Source organism: Zootoca vivipara, chromosome 1 (assembly GCF_965207765.1).
Source record: "Zootoca vivipara chromosome 1, rZooViv2.hap1.1, whole genome shotgun sequence".
In the NCBI taxonomy this organism is placed as follows: Eukaryota; Metazoa; Chordata; class Lepidosauria; order Squamata; family Lacertidae; genus Zootoca; species Zootoca vivipara.
In genome coordinates this window covers 56582839-56605596 of record NC_142582.1, presented here as the reverse complement: position 1 = coordinate 56605596, position 22758 = coordinate 56582839, and the positions used below count along the sequence as shown (strand labels likewise).

Sequence of the window (22758 nt, the reverse complement as noted above, 5' to 3'; positions counted from 1 at the left end):
CTGGATTTAGAAGGTGATTGGGCTGGATCCGGCCTTGGGGCCTTAGCTTGCCTACACATGCCTTACTTCCTCCTGAATCCAAGGCTGGGTTCAAACTTTCTTGGTAATTTTAAGTAAAAGCTAGAGAATGTGAAGGCATGGTGTTACCCTCCATTGGCTGCCGAGTTAAAGAACTGGAGTAAATGAGCAGTAAAAGAGCAGTTGACATTCACATTCAAGCATTTATTCAAACAAAATATATCACTGGGGTTGGGGTGGGGTCTCTCCAGTGCTGCTCTTTGCAGGGTGCTCAGCAAAGGAAGAATGTTTAAAAGCATGTGATTGTTGTTGTTTGGGAGCTGCTGTAGAAAAAAAAATCATACGGGCAACCTGTTGTTGTTGTTTAGTCGTTTAGTCGTGTCTGACTCTTCGTGACCCCATGGACCATAGCACGCCAGGCACTCCTGTCTTGCACTGCCTCCCGCAGTTTGGTCAAACTCATGTTCGTAGCTTCGAGAACACTGTCCAACCATCTCATCCCCTTCTCCTAGTGCCCTCAATCTTTCCCAGCATCAGGCTCTTTTCCAGGGAGTCTTCTCTTCTCATGAGGTGGCCAAAGTATTGGAACCTCAGCTTCACGATCTGTCCTTCCAGTGAGCACACAGGGCTGATTTCCTTAAGAATGGATAGGTTTGATCTTCTTGCAGTCCATGGGACTCTCAAGAGTCTCCTCCAGCACCATAATTCAAAAGCATCAATTCTTCGGCGATCAGCCTTCTTTATGGTCCAGCTCTCACTTCCATACATCACTACTGGGAAAACCATAGCTTTAACTATACGGACCTTTGTCAGCAAGGTGATGTCTCTGCTTTTTAAGATGCTGTCTAGGTTTGTCATTGCTTTTCTCCCAAGAAGCAGGCATCTTTTAATTTCATGACTGCTGTCACCATCTGCAGTGATCAAGGAGCCCAAGAAAGTAAAATCTCTCACTGCCTCCATTTAAAGCATGTGATAGTGTTAACTTATTGGCTGCATATTGTCCACGCATAACCTACACTTAGAATGGCATTCTTTGCCAGGAATAATAATCCTTAATCTTTCTTTATCCTTTCAACCATCAGTCTTGCCAGGCTCTTTGTTTCTGCACTCTGCTGCAGCGTATTCACCAAACTCCAACACATGCTTTTGTGAAATCAGAGTGCCGATCTCTTCAGCTGGGGGGTTTGCAGCACAAAAACCCTTCACTAGGCTAAGCATGTGCTTGAACTCATTTTTCCCAGGCAGAGCCTCCCAAGTCCTGCTGGTGGAGGTCCGTTAGCACAGCATTCTGGGTAGGTGAGAGGGCTGGTAGTTTTTTCTCTTTGTTTTGCAACTGAAATAAGAAGACTTCTGCCTCAGGGCTGTCAACCTGGCACCTGCTGCTCATGTTGGTTTAATGAGAAAAAGAAAGAAAGGCACAGGTACAGGTGAAACATTTCTGTTTTCTTTGTAAATAACCTATCACTATATGCTGAAGCACCTCTGGAAAAGGGCCAGCAATGAGTTAAATGCACAAAAGGTTTATAGCCTATTCAGCAGGGTGAGGTGTTGTGCTGTGCTGCCACTGTGCAGCAACTGAGGGAGGAGGAAACCCTGTAATCTTGCCAGAGGACTTGACAAGGCAAACACATGGAAACTGTTAGAGTCACACTGTGTGGGTTCTTAGCTGCTGCTGGCTGACTTGCAGTCTCCATGATGCCAGTGTGGCTGCGCAGGATTGATCTGGCCTCTGTCATCATCACCTCTCAAACCCACTGGTAATGGTGCTGAGTATGGTGGCCCAGCAGTGGCCACCAATAAGAATATGAGAATAGCCAGTGCTTTTTTTCTTTAAAAAAATGTTTAGGGGTACTCTCATTTTGACTCAAGAAAATCAGTGTTTAATAGTTCAAATGGGGGAGGGAATACAATAAATGGACACAAGTACAAAGACTCACAAAATATTAAGGGGTATGCACCCCCCTGCATCCCCCCAGGGGAAAAAAGCACTGAGAATAGCTCTGCTGGATCAGACAAATGCCCTTTTAGTCACTGACCAGATGCCTGTGGGAAGCCTACAGGAGTGCAACAACCTTTCTCCTGCTAATGCTCCTCAGAGCAACTGTTATTCAAAGACATGCTGCACAGCCACCATGACTTCCAAGTTCACCACTTCACCAGCTGCCACTGGATATACTAATGAAGAACTGGATACTTTGAGGATCCCCATCTTGGCTTGTAGACCCCAAGGCTTCCTTTTTGAACTAAGACATACTTTAATTCCACCCTGAGAGAAGTCTATCTGTTTCTTCACAGTTTCAGTAATTTAGAAGCCTGCACTGTGGTTGAACCACAGACATTTCTAGGAGTGATGTTGCACTGGCCCCAGCATTGCATGTACAGTTGCCACATGTCCAAGAATTCAAGGGCTACTTGTGATGCACAATCTTCAGTTTAATTAGTACATAGAAGCTTCTCTTGTGGCCTCAAGCAAGAACATGGAAGTGGGAGAAAGTGCTGGATGGAAAAAGAGTGGATTTTTCAGTGCCTTGCTGCTGGAACCAGGGATGATACGCTGTGTAAAGGGGAAGTTCTGGTCACCTCTCACCTTTTGTATTGTCTCTTTAAGAGTGAGGCCCAGAAAGCTTCAGCAGCTGCAGGCTATGTGAATGAATTGGGAGAAACAGTTTCAAGTTTGGGGAAGAGGCCATTAGGAGCAATAGGGACTGCATAATTTCCTCAGAAGCTGGATGGTGCTGCTGGGAGTGAAAGACAGGCAATGGTATTCAAGGAGAATAAGGTAGGCCTTGTCTATCCTCACCTTGCTGCAAGAAGTCTGAGCTAAACCTTATAATGTTGAGATTCTGAGATAACCACTGCAAACTGATAATCTGGCAACTCTGAAGTGGGGATTAAGAAATAAGCCTTTGTAGAGATGGGACACTGGCACCAGGGCTTTATCTGAGTCAGTTTTAGTTTGGTTTGGTTTTCTTTAATTTCTTCATGAGGCAATAAAACAAAAATACAAATCGGGCAGTAAAAGCGGACCAATATAAGCAGAGTGATAAGAGTTCAAAGACAACACATTTAAAATAAAAAAATTCCTTCAGTAGCACCTTAAAGACCAACTAAGTTTTTATTTTGGTATTGTTGGTCTTTAAGGTGCTACTGAAGGAATTTTTTTCTTTCGACCCAGACCAACACGGCTACCTACCTGTAACCAACACATTTAAAACCAGTCTCGAAGCAAAGTGGAACAACAACCCTGTCCCCTCTCAAAAACTTAACAAATGTCTACAAACACACTGGCTGGGAGTTCCATAGACTTGATATTCAGTGGAAAAGGCACTTTGCATCCTGTACTGAGTGGAGTGACCAGGGATAATTAAAGTTGCTCTAATAGGGATGTAGGAGAAATTTGGTTCAGTTCACATCTGTCTTGAATGGCAAGATTTGGTGGTATTCAAGCATTTGAAACCCAAAGGCTGGTGGAATCTACAACCAGGGAATGATGATTTTCCATTACCTGAAGATTGGCTTTGCATTTTAAGGGTTACATTCCCCTCCAGCAACTAAGTACAGTGGACGCTCGGGTTGCGAACGTGATCCGTGCGGGAGGCACGTTTGCAACCTGCAGCATTCGCAACCTGCAGCGCTGCACGATTTGGCGCTTCTGTGCATGCGCAAAGCACGATTTAGCGCTTCTGCGCATGCACGAGTGCCAAAACTCAGAAGTAACCCATTTGAGTACTTCCAGGTTAGGAGCGGGACGCAACCTGAAGCACCTGTAACCCGAGGTATGACTGTAATACGATACAATTAACCCTCTTTACCTAAGGCACCATCCTTAATTAATCCCTGGCTTTGCTAAATGAAAGACTGCCATGTTTCTTTTTTTACTTCTGCTCTCTGCCTACCCAGGGAACCAAGTCCTTGGTTGAAGGTTTGGGACGGTTCTAGGTTACAAACCAGACTTTAATTTAGTAATAGTTACTCTTTTTGGGAACAATGGAGTGTCTGATGAGAATTCCCTTAATATGCATTTTCTGCAATTCCTCCTTTGTTACTCCTTTTCCATTAATTTCCTTAGGGTTGGGATAGGGAACCCCCTTTTTAGCCTGAGGGTTGCATTCTTTTCTGGGCAACCTTCTGAACGTCAAATACCAGTGGTGGGTAGGGCCAGAGACAAGTGGGTATAGCAGCAAGTGTGAATTTTATCTTGGTAGTGTAGGCTAGTATCTACACACACACACACTCCTTTCTACCCTCTGTACAGACAAGCAAAAAACATATCGGAACTCAGATTATAGCCAGGCAAAAGCCCTAAGGAGGATGCAGAGCAAAGCTGTTGATGAATGTGATGCAGGGAGAGTACCAAGAGTTTGGAAGGCCTGCTATACTTGAAGGAAGTTGCCTTTGTGTTGAATGATCCTCATTCTCCTGTTACTGTATCCATCATACTGTCTGCCTGCAAATGTATTGTTCTGCTGATGACTTGGCTGTGACAAAACCAGCATCCTTCAAAGCTGTGCAAGGTCAAATAACACCACCACTGGTGTTACATGGTTGGGTACATGCTGTCTGTGTTTTATCACTGGTATTATCCATGGTATTAGGTGGCAGAAGTCGGTATTAACAATTATGATGGTGCATGGTTGGTTAAGTTTAATCTGGTGAATTCTGAGCTAAACACAGGGCAGATGTAGAGGTTTTGATACATGCACAAGAGGCAAAAGAAGGTGATACTGTAGTAAAGGTAAAGGGACCCCTGACCGTTAGGTCCAGTCACAGACGACTCTGGGTTTGCAGTGCTCATCTTGCTTTACTGGTCAAGGGAGCCGGCATACAGCTTCCGGGTCATAATTGCTTTCTGTACATATTATTATTCACCATACGAGTATTATTTAAGTACTTTAACCCTATTTATTTGATTCTAGAACGTTTATTATATATTGTGCATATATGTATAACCTCATGGATATCCATTAATCACTACCCTTCTTTATCTTACATTCAGACATTACCTGAAATATTTCTCTTCAACACGGAAGTGTATTTTATACCTGGTTATTTATTGATCTGGCTTCTCACGTGAGAATCATCAACCCCTGTCTGTAAGGCCCCTCTCCCTAGTATCACGTCCATAACTTGAGGTTGCACCACTTTCTCACTTTTTCCAAGGCCTCTGGTTGTTAGGTCAGGACCATTCTACTCTCCATCACCACTTTCTCACTTTTTCCAAGGCCTCTGGTTAATGGGTTAGTTACTTCCACTCTCTTGCTCATAGTATAACTGGTTTTCCTGGCGGCTGGTATTTTTTATTTCTCTTTCCCTTCAGACCACATCTCAAGTGCTCCTACCGATCCGATTTCTAGCCTGTAGTAACAGTGCAATGGACTTCGCGCAAGCGAACCAGAGCAGCGTGCGGAAATGCTGTTTACCTTCCCGCCAGAGCGGTACCTATTTATCTACTTGCACTATGGCGTGCTTTCGAACTGCTAGGTTGGTAGGAGCAGGGAAAAAGCAACGGGAGCTCACCCCGTCGCGGGGATTCAAACCGCTGACCTTCAGATCGGCAAGCCCTAGGCTCTGTGGTTTAACCCACAGCCCTTGCTTCAAATTACGTTGTCTGGAGTTTGAAGCATGGACCTGAGGAACGGGGTCTTCTCAACAGTGTCACCTTACAATATAAAACTCCCCAAGAAACTCCTTACCACGGATGTCCAGAAAAACTGTAAAATTTTTGTTTAAATTTCAGCAAGCGTTTTGTGGGTAGTGACTCATTTTAACTGTTGCAATGGCTGCTGTTCATAAGTTTGGAAGATATTTTAGGATTTTGCTTTAACTGTTGTATTTTAGGATGATTAATTTTATTATGCTTTTATGGTTGCCTTATGGGCTGATAAGTTACAATATGTTGGCAGCTTCTCTTAGGGCCCTTTGGAGGCGAATGGTGGGATATAAATCCAAAACTAAAATAAACAAATGTACACAGAAACAGGAATTCTCTGCTGTGGGAGGAGTACACTATAGATATGGTTACTATAACAGATGGTAACACATATTCCATACAGATAGAGCTATGCTTGTTTCCCCCCTCTCCAATTGCCATTAGTCTGATGCGCAGTCTACCTAACCTAACCCGGCTCTTTGGGTGACAACTGCTCCCCCCTTCCCAGTGGCATGGGGTGGAAGTGATAGACCTCTCTGGAGTCCCAACTCATTTTGCCATCCTCATCCCATGCCTGATTTTTAATGAAATTTAATTAGACAGGAGATTTGATCAAAGAACACCAATATATTGTCTAGGCTATGTCCAGACAGGGGCATTATCTCACAAATGGGTTGTTAAGATCAGATCCCCCCCCCCCCGTGTACTCAGTTGGCACATGAGGGTCAACACATGGCCGTTTTTTTAAAATGTCTTTTTATTTTTAACACACTCCCATTTTTTCACTCACCATATGAATGACTATTCTGCTGCTTGTTGTCCACCTCATGACATAAGCTTGGCAGAAAATATATTTGGTGTAGGTAGTTTGTTTGTTTTTGTCCCCCAATCACTCCTCTGTGTGCATACACACACCCTGTTAATTTACAGGATTAAATTGTAGTTCAGTTGTTCTTTCTTTCTTTTGCTAGTTTTATGGTTTAATAGAATTGTACAAGATCTGTCATAATAACAGCAAATTGGGGATTCTTGGTGCTGTGTGTGTGTAGCTTTCTGTAAATTAAGATCATTCTTCTCTCCCAGCCTTCTACAACTGACATCCAACTTCAACTTAAAGCACCTCAGGATCCTATCTTGTAGCTGGGAGGGAGGGGAATCAATCCATCCTAAACCTCTTTCTCTCCAAACACCCCTAGTTTGGCCCTCGCCTTTCATTGTGATTATACTGTTGTTTAGGTCATAACTCCCTGACCAACTTCAAGCTTCCAGGCCAAGTCTAGTGCTTGATATTCTAATCCTTCCTCTGCTTGCTCCTCCGACGTTGACAGAGTGGTACTGTGCTTGGAGATGCAGAAATAGCCCCACTCCACATGCTGGAAGAAGGACAAATACCTTCTCCAGACAGAGACGCTCTTGGCTAATTCTAACACAAGGAGGACCTTGAGTGTGGAGGCTTGCTGTTTAGCCCTGTTATTATTATCATCACCATCACTTTTAATTTGTATACCGCCTTTCTATCATACAATACTCAAAGCGGTTTACAAGCTGAAGAAACAGAATCTCATGAAATACAAAACAACCTTATAACTATCTAATGCAATACAAAAATATGATAATAAAACATAGCTTTAAAATAAGCAATCAAATAATGTAACGTTCAACAATCATTACAATAGTATAGAATAATATCAGCATATGAAAATTAAACAGAAACCCACTCTTAAAATTTACAATAATTTCAAAACAATAATCAATAAAACAATAGCAAGCCACAGTGCATAAAACAAAACAATACAAATTGAAAAATAGAGACTGGAGGGTGAGGCAAGGCAGGTGGAAGGAGGCCTTGCCTGATGGAGTCTCTCCCCTCACAGTTCTTCCTCCAGGCACAGCTTCCTTATGAGGAGTCCCAGGGCTGGAGGGGATGGGGCAAGGCAGGTGGAAAGAGGCCTTGCCTGATGGAGTCTCTCCCCTCACAGTTCTTCCTCCAGGCACAGCTTCCTTATGAGGAGTCCCAGGGCTGGAGGGGGCAAGGCAAGGCAGGTGGAAAGAGGCCTTGCCTGATGGAGTCTCTCCCCTCACAGTTCTTCCTCCAGGCACAGCTTCCTTATGAGGAGTCCCAGGGCTGGAGGGGATGGGGCAAGGCAGGTGGAAAGAGGCCTTGCCTGATGGAGTCTCTCCCCTCACAGTTCTTCCTCCAGGCACAGCTTCCTTATGAGGAGTCCCAGGGCTGGAGGGGATGGGGCAAGGCAGGTGGAAAGAGGCCTTGCCTGATGGAGTCTCTCCCCTCACAGTTCTTATTGCATGATTAGCAAGGGGTTTGGGGAAAGCCTTTTCATAAGTAGAGCTGAAATTGCCTTTGAACCTCTTGCATACTACTAACATGAATTTCTGACCGCTGTTAAGGGTTGTTGCACAGTGATTTTGCAAGAGTTGCCTTTCGGAAGGGCAATAATGCAGTAACATCGAGGTAGTATCACAAACAAAAGAACTGTGGCGGTCCAGTATAAATCCTCTACTAATGCTCTATTACTGCATAAATGACATGTTACAGAATGCACTCACAGAAAAGCAGCCAATCTCGTGGGACCCCTGGTCAGCAATGATAGCACTGAAAAGTTGGCCCCATGGATCCACAGCATTTCCAAAGGCTAAAAGTTGGCTTTAGGAAATGGCTGTGAAGACTCTGGAGAAGACGGCTAATCAAATCTTTCCCCAGGCTCCCTGCCTGTATCTCAAGTGGGCTAGGAAACAAGCTCACATTGAGTCTTGTTTCATACTCTCACAGAGAGCCTGAGGGAGTTCGTTATTATTTTTTCCAGCTACAATCGTCACCTCACTTGTCCATTGGCACCCAGTGGCCTGGCTAAAGCACTGCAACCTTTTTTTTTAATTGCTTTTATATAAAAAAGTATTTGCTTATGAAAGTACATACAACATCTCTGTTTTCCATAGAATCCTTTAATAGAATCCTTTCTACAGATCAGTTATATTTGATGTGAGACACTAATGTTATGGACTGTGTATGTAATGAAGGGGAGAGGGGAGACACACCGGGATGAAGACGTCCTCTTTTGTTTGTCTCTGTGCTAATTTCAATTTGTTGGTAAGTTTTTCTAGCAGAGCTGTTTTCCATATGGTTTGGTACCCGTGGTCCATGTTCACTCCTGACAGGTCCCTCCAGTCTCTAGTTACGATGCTTCTGGCTGCTGAGAGTAGGTGACTTATGAGTTCTTTGTAGTGTGAGTGTGTGCTGTTGTCTTGAAAAATACTCAATAGGGCCAATCCTGGGGTGTGTGTGTGTCTTCTAATACTTTATTGATGTCCTGGCATGAAAGAGAGATGGAGGTCAGGAGTGCTCCTTCGGAAATGTTTGTTCATTGTCTAATGGGAGGACTCCAGTGTCTCCCTTGGCTCTGTGTTACAAAGAGGTGGAAAAGGCCAAGTAGAAGAACATGGAATCAGTTGTATGTGCAGAAGGGGGCAGGAGCGGATTGCAGGTCAGCTTGCCATAAATCAGGTTTACAGCAATTTGTAGAGATGAGATTAGCCTAGCTGTAATGCAAAGCGCAGGATTGAAAGCAAGAATAAACCTGCCGTGTGGCAGCAAAAGAGAATGGGAAGTATATGGATTTAGGAGTCATGAATTTGATTCTCCACATCCCATTTCCCCCATACAGCAGTTTTAGGCAAGTCATTATATCTGTCAGTACTCTCGTTTCTGCCCAGAGAAATAGAATTTAACCACAAGGCTTGTTTGTTTTCTACAACCCAGACTTGGCACTTGGGAGGGAGTACTGCCTCTGACCATGTACAGAGTGCTTTTCTTTTCCCATTGGATTATGACATAGTTCTCACACATTTGGGTTTAGTGGGGAGATCTGCCAAAACAGATACTGTGATTCATTGGTAGGCTTGAGCCCTGGTACATTTTAATTTAGGAACCGAGCATTTAATGTTTTATTTAACTTCCTTCTTCTTCAATCACTCGTAGCCAAGAAAGATTGTCTTCCATAAACACGGTTTTAACAATGTGTCCGTAAGTGACTGTGGAGGCCAATTCTGAATCCACATGTCCTTCCACAGTGGGGACATTGGTCCCGTGCGGGAGTTGATCACGGTGTGGATTTGCCAAGCGCACCTTCCCTTTAGCACGTTTCTCCCTTGCATTCTGAGTTCGAGTGTCTTCAAAGTCCATGACACCTTTGGTAAAGGCTGTTCTCCAACTGGAGCGCTCGCAGGCCAGTGTTTCCCAGTTGTCGGTGTTTATACTACAATTTTTTTTAGATTTGCCTTGAGACAGTCTTTAAACCTCTCTTGTTGACCACCAGCATTACGCTTTCCGTTTTTAAGTTCGGAATAGAGTAGTTGCTTTGGAAGACGATAATCAGGCACCCGCACAACATGACCAGTCCAATGAAGTTGATGTTGAGGGCAAAGCATACTTTATCAGACTCCAGTGGTGATACATTAACTGATAAAAGAGTTAATTAAAAGTGCTCCAAGGTTCTCCCCTCCCCCCCCCCATTCTAGGACGAACCCTGGCTTTTAAAGCAGCTTCTCTGTTGGTGAACACACTGGCTCAAATAAAGTCCAGATATCACTGGACCAGATCTATGACAGATTTGTACCACTTACATCTGATACCTCAAATATAGGCTCACCGCAGGAGGAATGTTGCATCCATTATTCATGCCTTGGTAAACTTTTGGCTAGATTACTGAAATTTATTTTACATGGGACTGCTCTTAGCAACTAGGTGCATAATCTAGCAGCCTGTCTTGAAGAAACACCTTTCAGCATGTGAGCTTCTCTGTCCTCTGAGGTTATGTAATGTAGCACTGCTTCCTGTGTCCTCCACACAAAAGGTAAAATCCCTCTTGGGCATTAAAACCCTTTATGTTTCACCAATTATTCATTTAGTTTTCTTCCTGTACGGCTTGTCATTTGGATCCAAGTTCCTAAAGAGGTTAACCATAAAAGATGAATTAAACACACACACACACACACACACACACACACACACACAGAGGAAATGCATGAAACATACTAACATGGTCCTCCAAAACAGCAATTAAAAACAGCTGTGTTTAATTGGTGTTAGGGTTGGTGCTGGCTGTTGTTTCTCTTGTTTGCTGCTTTACTGTTACCTATGTTCATGGGTTTTCTGATTTTAAACTATGTGAATTTACTGTATCGTTATTGTTAAGGCAAGCTACCTTAAATACCTGACTGAAAAGATGGGGAACACATCTTAGAGTGAGTGGAGAGTGAACAAGTACAGTATAGTATTAGGGAATGGAAAGCTCCTGACCCAAACTAAAAATCTACTGCAGACCACCCCTCTCAGTTAGGGATCTAAAGCTGTAATGGATACTTACCTGGGGGTAAGGAGAACTCAGTGGGATTTAACTTCAAAGCAGACATGCATAGGATGCTTACTCTCAGGCTGTGGATCCTGCCCCATCGCTCAGGACTGGCTCTGATTCCAGGTTCTTTATCAGAACTGGATCCTAACTAAATGTGCTGGTGGTGAGTTGGACAACCTCAGAAAGGTGTTCTTGATGGTGAAACTGCTGGCTGGGTGTGCCAGAAAGAGTGTGCTGGCTGGGTGTGGCTGACTGGGTGGTGTTCATGGCCCCAGGGGGATGCTCAGATTCTCTTAGTCAAGCTAGGGCCTGTGCTTGTTCATCAGCAGGCAAATATGTATGTGTATATTTGAGGGGGGTGTTTCACTCTGGCTTCCCCAGAAAGAAAATGATTTTTTAAAAATTCTTAGGCAAATGCCCTTCCAAAACAGCAGTTAAAAACAACAAAAGATGAAAAGAACAGTAGTACCCCCAAAAATTAAAGCTGTAACTCAGCAACACCCTACGTATTACTATTTTTAACAGAGGTGGGGAAACCAAAGACCAAATTAAAGAGAAGGTATAGTTGTCCATGGCCTCCAAATATCTAATTTTTGCTTTTTAGCATAGGAAACGGTGCCTTATATTGAATCAGATCATTTGTTCACTTTCTGGCAGCAGCTCTCCAGGATTTCGGACGGGAGTCTTCTCTGCCCTACCTAGAGATATCAGGGATTTTATTGCTATTTATTGAATTTATATCCTGCCCTACCTCCTGATAGAGCCTAGCGCAGCAAAGAGGTCCACATTTCTTAAAACACAAACACACACACCACACACCCAAAACAGTTAAACCATTCTGGAAGCAATTACTGTACAGTTAAAAGCATTCTAAAAGCAGGTACAGTTCAAAGCACTGTTCCAGCCAGTGTTCTTGCGCTTGCCAGGAACAATATTCTTCAACCACCAAATGCCTAGGTAAACAGGAACATTTTCAAATTCCTCCTAGAAGTTATTAATGGTGGCGACAGGTGCACCTCGCTAGCGAGGGCATTCCACAGCTGGAGAAGCACCTATGAACAAGATAAGATAAGATATAGATAAGATATCTTTATTGTCATTGTCCCCTTGCGGGAACAACGAAATTACTCAGTTGCTACATCCACTCAGATAAAGCTTTCCGCATAATCCAAAATTACAAAACCTAATTAAAAACAGTAAATATAATACAAATAACAAGTAAAATAAGATGACTTCAAAGTCCAGGCTTTCCATTTAAGGCCAAAATCGCTCTAGATAAGAAACTATTCCTGAGACGGCTCGTTCTTGCCTGCATAGTTCTATATCTCCGTCCCAATGGCAGGAGCTGAAACAATGCCATGGGTCAGCACCAAGCTGGCAGCCCCGGGGCTGAACAAGGGACCTTCTGCATTCAAAGCAAATGCTTTACTGTGGAGATACTACCAGTTCTGTTTATTTTGGGCTTGCCTGTTTGAAATAATTTTGTAACTCTGTAATTTAAATAGTCTAGTTTTGTAGCAAGTCTAGGCTTGCTTTAGCTTCCATGAGCTCAAAGGGAACCAGCATATTTGTGTGGTCCTCATCAGCCGTGGTTTGACTTACCGTGATGTGCAAGCTATGTTGCTCATGTTGTCCGCATGTCCTGCTATGTGACTGCAGAGCACCTTTTTGAGGGAGAACTCAATTATCAGGAAAATGTGCAGGGTCCAAGGTTTTACGGAAAAGGTTTGTGTGACTGGGTAGGTTTGGGTGAATTTCTGTACTAGGTTGGTTTTTGAACAAAGAAATGCTTTGACTTTGGGATCATTTTCTAAGTCACCTATGGCAGTGATGGGTTGGTGGGTGAGGCAGAACATAGAAGAAGTGTTTGTGCAATGAAAGGGGAAGAAAATGAATCCAGTTTTGAATTTTCCGTATCTGGGCAAGGTAATTGAGAGAGCGGTTGCTGAACAGCTTGGCAGGTTTCTGGAGGAAACATTGGCTTTAGATCCATTTCAGTCCGGTTTCCATCCTGGTTTCGGGTCCGAGACGGCTCTGGTCGCCTAATGGATGATCTCCATAGACAACTGGATCGAGGCAGGTCAGGACTGCTAATTTTCTTAGATTTGTCAGCAGCCTTTGACATGGTCGATCATGATCTTCTGGACCACCGCCTCGCCAACATAGGGATACAGGGCATAGCCCAACAATGGCTGTGCTCTTTTATCTCTGGTCGGGGACAGAGGGTGGTGCTAGGGAGGGAGATGTGGTCGCGCCTCTCCTTGGTGTGTGGAGTGCCGCAGGGCGCAATCCTCTCCCCAATGCTTTTTAACAACTTTATGCGACCCCTTGCCCAGGAGCTTTGGGCTGGGTTGTCACCAATATGCTGATGGCACTCAGCTCTATCTGCTGATGGATGGCCACACTGACTTGGCTCTGGACACACTGACCAGTTGCTTGGAAGCTGTGGCTGGATGGTTTTGTGGGAGCCGATTGAAACCAAATCCTTCGAAGACAGAGGTCCTCTGTCTGGGTCAGGATGGCATGGGGATGAGGGACCAACTCTGTTCTCTTCTGGGGGCCCAATTAGTGCTAGTGCCTTCCGTTAAGAGTTTGGGTGTAATCCTTGACACCTCCCTTTCCATGGAGGCGCAGGTTACAGCAACAGCCAAGGCAACATTTTTCCACCTTCGCCGCATCAAGCAGTTGATCCCTTACCTTTCCCATCCCGATCTGGTCCCAGTGATCCATGCAACGGTCACCTCCAGGCTTGACTACTGTAATTCGCTCTATGCGGGGCTGCCCTCGAAGCTGTCCCAGAAACTCCAGCAGGTGCAGAATGCTGCAGCTCGGCTCCTCACAGGGTCCCTGCCATGGGAGCATATTCACCCAGTGCTTTATCAGTTGCACTGGCTCCCAGTGGAGTATAGGGTCAGGTTTAAGGTGCTGGTTTTGACCTTTAAAGCCCTTTGTGGCTTAGGGCCCTCCTATTTACGGGTCTGCCTCTCCTGGTATCCCCAGCAGAGGACCTTAAGGAGGTCCATGAATAACCATAGTTTAGAGGTCCCGGGCCCTAAGGAAGTCAGACTATCCTCCACCAGGGCCTTTTCAGTTATGGCTCCGACCTGGTGGAATGCTCTTTCCCCTGAGACTAGGGCCCTACAGGATTTAACCTCCTTCCGCAGGGCCTGTAAGACAGAGTTATTCCACCTGGCCTTCAATTTAAATTTAGCCTGATCTTTTATTCCCCTTCTCTTCCCTCCCCCTCCCCTTTTTATGAAGATTACCTGCTCTGGGACCCCACAACTAACTCTCCCCTGGCCTCCTTGCTGGCCCAAGTAGGACTAATTTAGCCAGCTAGCCCTGGTTACCATTTAATGTTTATTAGATGGGTTCCCCCCCCCCCAATTGATTTTTGAACTTTGAATTTATTGTTATTCATGCATACTGTATTTTATGCCGTTTTTATGTTGTATCATAATTAAGTGTTTTAAATTTGTTGTTAGCTGCCCTAAGCCCGGTTTCTGAACTGGGAAGGGCGGGGTATACATAAAATTTTTATTATTATTATTATTATTATTATTATTAAGGTAAAGGTAAAGGGACCCCTGACCATTAGGTCCAGTCATGACCGACTCTGGGGTTGTGCGTTCATCTCACATTATTGGCCGAGGGAGCCGGCGTATAGCTTCCAGGTCATGTGGCCAGCATGACAAAACCGCTTCTGGCAAACCAGAGCAGCACATGGAAACGCCGTTTACCTTCCTGCTGTAGCGGTTCCTATTTATCTACTTGCATTTTGACGTGCTTTCGAACTGCTAGGTTGGCAGGAGCTTGGACCAAGCAACGGGAGCTCACCCCGTCACAAGGATTCGAACCGCCGACCTTCTGATCAGCAAGCCCTAGGCTCAGTGGTTTAACCACAGCGCCACCTGGTTCTATTATTATTATTATTATTATTATTATTATTATTATTATTATTATTATCATCTGCCTGTTGAGGCTGTGCAAGCTAGCAGTGACTTGCTAACTGACATTGGAAGCTTAATATTTTTATTTGGAAAATAAGCACAACCAATGAGAGCCAAATACTTTTTTTAAAAAAGAAAAAAGTTCACCTTCTGTTATGCTGATGCCTCCAGCTTGTGGAGTTGATAGGTGGGAAAGAAACTCCATACGTAGCTCTCGCTTAGCTGCTCCCTTACCTTTAGGGATTGCTTCAACCCAGGAATTTGTAGGTACCGTAGCAGTTGATTAAATCATTCCTAATTTCATTTACCTATCAGAACTGATTGTCCCCAGCTCCCAAGCTATCTCAGCAGCCTGATTTAGGAGGAGGTAGGGAAAGCTTTTGTTGTTGGTGTTGCTATTGTTGAACAGTTGGGAATGAGAAATCCTTGGTGTCCCAAATATCAAGGGGTGGATGCCCATCTATCTTCTGCCCCACCTCTGATCTTGATTGCATGGGAAAATGTTTTGTACTGTATATGACAACACATATTGGCAGTGCTGATATCTTCTTTGCATCTCTCCTCATTTCCTTCTGGGTCATCCACCTGTTGTGTTTTGTAAGCAAAGCAAGGTGGTGGTGAGCTGTTTTTGTGCTGCAGTGGAAGGTGCTCAGCTAGAGAAGTCCAGGTGACAGACTACTCCTGTTGTTGTTTTTTGTGTAAAAAAATATAGACCACACTTAGTAGCCATGCCAAGGTTTACAACAAAAATAGAAATTAATATATAGTTATATTAAAACAATATAAGCAACTATCCCTGTATTCAAACAGCCAAGATAAAACCAGGAGTAAAAGTGACAGCTTTAAAATGCCAGCCTATGAAAAATAACAAGTGAGTGGGTCTGATGGACCTCTTTAGGTAAGGAATTTCCACAGGGAAGATGCTCCTGTCAAGAAGCCCTTGTTCATTGATGCCTTTGTCTAGCCTAGGAGGGTGGGGTTCTCATATCATGCCTTCTTCTGATTATTTAAGAGTCTTCAGAGGAACATATGAGACGAGACATGCTTCCACTACCCTGGGCCCATACCCATGGAGCTTTAATGACAGAACAAAAACCATCAGGTTTCATGGGCTTTTCAGCTTAGCCCAACTCAGCTGTGGGCACCTATCAGTCCAATGGAGTGGATATGGAAGGTTTGAGATACTTAATTGTACCACTGCAGTCAGGAATAGTATCGGGTGAAACAGCCTGATCCCAATACTATGCAAAATCTGGAACCAGCACCATAAGCACCCACTCCAGTTTGTCTGATGCACAGCTGGCCATCGGTATTATGCAATTGCATGGGTCAGTGTGTAATGGGCCTCTAGATGTGGCTCTAACCTTGCAGGGCTAGGTACATACTGAAGAGTTATCAAGATGATATTTACTGCATGGGCTCTATGACTCCTCCTTGCCCAGAGACTAAGAATGGATTCATGGAGACTGCATAAATGTGGTGCCTTGAGTGATATGTGAAAGGTGGAAGTTTCTTCCTGTTATAGTTGTAGACCTAATGAATTACAAGAGGGAAGTCTTGAGGCCTGCTAACTTGTGTATAAACTGGACCAGATCCTCTCCAAGGGGTGATGAGGTTGAGACCCAGCTTCTGAAAAAGATGACTTACCTGTGAGTAAGGAGCAAAAGTGCTGTGATTCCCCCCCTTTTTAATACATACATAAAGGTAAAGGGACCCCTGACCATTAGTTCCAGTTGCGGACGACTCTGGGGTTGTGGTGCTCATCTCGCTTTACCAGCCGAGGGAGCCAGCGTACAGCTTCCGAGTCATGTGGCCAGCATGACTAAGCTGCTTCCGGCGAACCAGAGCAGTGCACGGAAACGCTGTTTACCTTCCCGCCGGAGCAGTGTCTATTTATCTACTTGCACTTTGTGCTTAATCAGTTCTGTGCACCAGCAGGTTTGCTTGTTCATGGCTTGCCTTAAGTGAGGCTATTGTGGCAGAGACAGCGTTCCTTATGAGGTCCAGCCAGAATGGGAAAAGATTAATGCAGGGAAGTCAGCTCCTCTATAATGAGAGCCTGGCTTTCCTGGAACAAAATGCAAAGGGAGCACTAATCAGGGACATGATTATTCAGAGAAGATGAGGTGCCATCTTTCATGAGTTTGTTCTTCTGCTTATGCCTTTGCAGGGATTAGCAGGCTGTAGTTAGTTGCCATCAGCTCTGTATCCATGTATTTGACGCTTGAAAGAGCCTGCATTGCAAACAGCCTTAGCTGAATCTCTAGAGCTAGCAAAAAGGAACATTCTCTCATGGCAGAATCAAACTAATAGTGTTGCCCCCTACCCCCCAAGTGTGTTTTGTTCAGAAACCCAAAATGCATTTAGCCACATTTTCTTAATGAACAAATTTCCTAGTACCTGCAGAGTTCCTCCTGCCTCTCGTGTCCTTTTCTCAGTGGCACTGCTCGCCTTCCCTCTTCCCCCCCCTTCTCTTTAGAGCTAAATATAGCCCCAAAGCATGTCAGTGTGACCACACCAAGCTGTGGCCGACCAGGGTGAAACCTGTGTGGCAGGGCAGAGCAGCATTGATGAAATCTGGATGCGAGTGTCAGTTTGGCATTCAGGCATTTCTTTCTCATCCTTAGTGCCTTTTCTAAAATTCAGAAAGTTGTTTTTCTCTTACAGATACTGAATGAATACAATGTGCCTTTCTCTTGCCCCCATTTAACGCAACCAGACGCTCCGCATGAGTGGCGTTCTTTTTCCCCACTGCACTTTCCACAGGTGGGGTGGGGGCAGTTCACCACCCACCATAGCTGCCAAGTTATCCCTTTTTAAAGGGAAATTCCATTATGCTGAATAGGCTTCCTCGCGAGAAAAGGGAAAACTTGGCAGCTATGCCACACACAGCGTGGCAAAGGGAGAGGGCGCCAGCAGAAGTTCTCATGGATGCCATTGTGACCATGCTGGCAAATCCAGGCTGAAGCGTAAAGGTGTTTTGGGTAGTGCTTGCTCAAACATGTCCTCCAGTTTCTTTAGATTTCTTCCCTTGTAAAAAGAGACTTCTGTTTTTCTGCCTCATTCACACTGTGCTTTAAAATGCATTTATAACTTTGCAAAGAAGAAAAGAATATGGTGTGTTTTTCTTTCTATTAAGTATTTCCCTAACACTCTGCAGCCTTCCTGATCTGAAAAGGCCCATGGGATGAATTTTCCCCATGGTCTCTTCTCCTGGAGTTACGTGAAGCTGGGGTGACTGGCAACCTAGCTCCTAGATTTAAGCGCTCTTCCCTTTGTTTCTAATACATTTTTTCTAATACATTGTTTCTAATACATTTTTTAAAATGTACTGAATTCTTTAAAAGTAAAAATAACTTAAAAGCTGGGAGCATGGTAGACAACCCTCCCATCTTCCTGTGCTTACAGAAAAGCCCAGCCTGGGATGTCACAGGCTTTTCAGACTTGGAAGGGCTGCAGAATGCAGAACACCAGGGAGATGACTTTGATAATTTCATAATGCAATTTCTTTTTTCATTTCTGATAGAAAATGCTTGGGGCAAAGTGGGAGAAGTTTTCAGCACAGCACCAATTGCAGGGTCAGACCGTCCTGGGGATAGTCTAGGTGAGGTAAAGGTTGAGTGCACCAGTAGTGTCACAACACAATACTCTTCCTATACTATTGCGTGGCTGGGAGGGGAAGGATCTTTGCAGTGGAAATCAACCCTTTTCCAGATGGCATTTGCAAAGCACCAAAACTGAAACCTGGGAGATAATCAGAACCAAGACATTTACTTTATTTTTAATAACAATATCAATAAAAATAAAAAATAAAACAAAACCAGACATAACTTTCTGAAAACAGCTTTCTACCTCATAATTTCACAGAAATTAGCTTGGAAATATTGTTGTGCCCTCCCCTCCTTTGATTCCTGCACAGTCCCTTTCTGTTACCCAGCCACAGCAGCCTGTGAAGATGAACCTGAGGATAGTGAAACCTTCTCCAACTATTTGTGGCAAAGGAGGGGGGTTCCTCTGGAAGTAATGATGACTAGAGGAAAGCATGGGCCTCCAGTCCACTCTTTCAGCCCATCCTAGCAAGCCAATCCCCTCCCCCAAATGAGGGCTTTTATGGTGGTGGGTGTTCACACCTCATAGCTTGACGTTTGTACCCAGCTTTCTCTCATTAGCTTGGTTGGGTGACTGGAGAAGAGTGGGCAGTAACAGGAAGCTTAGGCTCACTGAGCAACACAGCACTCAGAGGTTCCCAGGGTTTCTCCTTAATTCCTGGCTGCTCCAGTGATGATGGTTATACAGAAACTCACCTACTCTCTCCGTGGCCACTTCAAATGGCACAGAGAGCTACTCAATACTTTCCTTGTACATTCAAACAATAGATGGAAGGATGAAAGGGAAGAATGAGAAGGGTGCAAGCCAATTCTGATGTGAATGTGTTGTGATGGGGAAAGAAAGTGGAAGAGCCTCAATACTTTTCTGTCCCTTTGCCATTTCATTGAAGTGTGAAAGAGAACTGTACTGTTCCTATCTGGAGTATGTCCTCACATTGGGAGTCTCTGCAACTCCAGCGCAGGGGAGATGTGAAAGTTCTCTTTCTGATAAGACTGAGATGTGGAAGAACAGGAAGCACAAGGTCCCCTTAGCAAGATTATTGCATCTGAAGTGGCTCTGAGAGAGTAGTGAATGGCACTCTCATGATCGTGCCCTCTCTTCTCTTGAAACTCTTTCCCCTAATCTCCATCCTAGCATGATCTTCATCAGTCACAGAAGCAGCAGGTACGTGTAGGAAGATCACAGGGGGCTAGATTTGGGGCTGCCTCTACCTAAGACAGATCCAGAAAATATGCAGATGGGCCAGAAATCCAAAATTCAATTAGAAAGACTGGAACCCTTCCCCGCTCCCAAACCTGACATGAGCCTCTCCCTCAAAAATCCTCTTAGGACATTGAGCTCTCCTGAGGGCCCACTTTGACCATGATATAGTGCTGAGGCCCAGTCACCTCAGGAGTGAACAGCACTTGTCACAATGAAGATTCTTCCTTTGCTTTCAGGTGCCAAAACTATGAGCCAAGTAACAACCGTGATCCTCCCCTGGCAGCTGCATGAGCTTTGTGCAGCGGTCCCAGCACCTTCCTTCCTGGCTGTAGTAATACTGGAAGGCACATCCCATTCTCCCTTTCAGCAGGAATCCTGACCTTTCAGTACTACTGAGTTAATAAATGCAATTTCTGACTAAGAAATTAGATCCTTTAAGAAAAGTCACAAAAAAATCCCAAAGTAAACATGGTTTGCTTTAAATAGTTCAGTAGAAACCCTCGACTCCCGAGAGCCCTTGCGCAGGGCCTGTGACTGATGCTGCATCCAGAAGGGCACCTGCTGCCGTGTGGAAAGTGTGCCGAGTCACAGGTAGCAAAGCCAAGATGGCAGCTGCTGCTTCCTCTTTGCCTCCCGAAGAGGACCAGGAGTGAGGATCAGCTGAGGGCAGGGCTGGTGTTTAGTCTTTGGGTGTCTTCTTGCTGCGTGAATTCCACATGCCACGTTTGGAATGGTAGTAATGGTAAAAGTTCCTGAGTCGCAAACGTTCCACCTCCAGCCCGCTCTGAAGCACCCTGGAGCAATGGGTGTGAGCAAGCCAAACAGAAGGAAATCAAGAGAAAGAAAGGTCATTTAGTCCTCCAACTAAACACCTGTCTCTCGTAACATTTTTACAAATCAGTTTCATTTGTTGAGACATTGGGAAGAAAGGGGGAAAAGAGGTAGATGGGGGAAAGATGGGTGGGGTCGGGTGATGATGTTTCTATTTTACTTAATATATGTGGGGTTTTTTGTCAGCATCGCTTGTGCAGGTTCTCTGCTGTTTGCTTGTGTTCCTTTGGTGGTGAGAGATGTTGGAGTTGGCCTAGGGCAGGCATGTCAAACCTGCGGCCCTCCAGATGTTTTGGACTACAATTCCCATCTTCCCCAACCACTGGTCCTGCTAGCTAGGGATCATGGGAGTTGTAGGCCAAAACATCTGGAGGGCCGCAGGTTTGACATGCCTGGCCTAGGGTATGATTGTTCATTTGTGGTTGGCTGTGGTGGTCTTTGTTTCATGTGTGAGTGGGTGTTTTGGATCAGGTTAGCCATATTGATTTGTATGCTGTTGGTGGATTTTTGTCATTGTCTTGTTGGGCTGTGTATGTGATAAAGGGGAGCCATACCGGGGTGAAGCCATCTTCTTCTATTTGTCCCCGTGTTACGAGAGACATTGCACATATTTTTGTAAATCAAGAAAATCTTTAATAAAAAGAAAAATACTATGCCACTAAAACGCATGCTGAGACTCCCTCACCCTTGCTAACACAGGGTATAATGTGGGAAAGAAACGGAATGTACATTTTGCCAATTGAGATTTTAAAGTTATCATTGTGTGGTAACTGAAGAACAAACTACTTTTAAATGTCATGTGTAAAAACACCTTTTAGAGACTGCCTCCTAAACTATTCCCCCTTCACACCTCTTTAGCATACTCATTTGAGAGCATGTTCAGTGTGTAATTTGCAAACCAAAGCTGTAACACCCTTATCCATCTCCCTGTGACTTACTCCTGAGTAAACCCATACAGCAAACCTGAACAAACCTGCTGGGCTGCATGGCATTTAGGGAGAGATTATCATCAGCTAATCCAGATTTCTGAAATTTCTCTCTTAAGCTTTGCCAAAGCTTGAACTTCCAAAGGGTAAAGTAAGATCTTTTGATGTGGGCAAACACTTAGTCCCTAAGGATATGCTTGCAGGGATTTGTTGTTAGTTGCATATTTTATTTATATTCTGTTTATTATTGTGAGTATATATAAATTGCTTTGTCCACCGACTGCAAAAATAAAAGCCTCAGATTGACAAGTAATTCTTGTCTTCTTCATCCTTCATTGCTAGGATCTGACTGCTTCCAGATGGCGACCTTTTTGGGTGTCAAACATGCTGACTGACATAAGAGAGGATAAAACTGGTATTGCTGCTTGTTACTCCTTGAAAGTAAATGCCAAGTAAGTGCTCCATATCCACAAGCAGCATAATGTTAGAAGAACAAACATACAATATCATGGCTCTTTTGTGAATTGGGACCCTGCAGTTTTTTCTGGTCACAGAAGGAAAAAAGGTGATCTCTTCTGGCATCATGATTACATGAGCAGACCACTCATGTGAATGGTAAGTTTGTGGGGAGCCAGCCACTTGCAGTGCCGTCTGCACCAGATCTCAAAAGTAACCTCACAGTGACAGATCTCACAGTGACATGAAAGTTACTGTGCTGGTCCGTATTAATCAAGAGGCTATCGAGAAACAAGATTGCTGTGGGTGGCCAAATCCAAAACTGCAACTATGGCATGGTGGTACATTTCTCACCATGTTTCCAGGCTGAGCCACTCATGAAGGACATGGTCATACAGACAAGCCTTGAAAGTGTTGCTTTTATGCTTTTCTATCACTCCCTTGTGCTAGGGGGAGACTACCACAGGACAAGTAAACAGTTTCCTGGGGCCAGTTCTGCAGGACAGATAGACAACGCAGTAAACGAGAGCAGAAGGAGAAGGGGTGGGGGGAACTGACAACAATGCTTTTTCTTTTAGGACTCTCTGGGTGGCAGAGCAGAAGGGGCCAAAATTCACTGGTGGGAGCAAAGGCCCCTTCCTCTGTTGTGTGCTAGCAGCGCCCCCCCCCCCCAAAAAATTGGAGGTTGTTGTTCTAAGACTGCAGCAATCGAAGGGCCCTCGGTTGAGTTATGTGACTCTGCAATG

General features: G+C 44.5%; 1 protein-coding gene and 1 long non-coding RNA gene across 5 annotated transcripts in view; one reads left to right on the top strand and one right to left on the bottom strand.

Annotated features, from left to right (window-relative positions):
• The window catches only part of LOC118088796 (uncharacterized), a 69509-nt gene that overhangs the window by 39140 nt on the left and 7611 nt on the right, over positions 1–22758 (top strand). For all 3 annotated transcript variants that reach the window (XR_015948812.1, XR_015948809.1, XR_015948810.1), the window contains one exon: positions 21899–22008. This is a non-coding gene — a long non-coding RNA (uncharacterized LOC118088796). The remainder of the gene's footprint in view (positions 1–21898; positions 22009–22758) is intronic.
• B4GALNT4 (beta-1,4-N-acetyl-galactosaminyltransferase 4) overlaps positions 18740–22758 on the bottom strand; it is a 158525-nt gene continuing 154506 nt past the window's right edge. For both annotated transcript variants that reach the window (XM_035122823.3, XM_088665422.1), the window contains exon 20: positions 18740–20593. In XM_035122823.3, the coding sequence (XP_034978714.3) occupies positions 20479–20593 (115 nt within the window). In that variant the 3' untranslated portion in view covers positions 18740–20478. The remainder of the gene's footprint in view (positions 20594–22758) is intronic.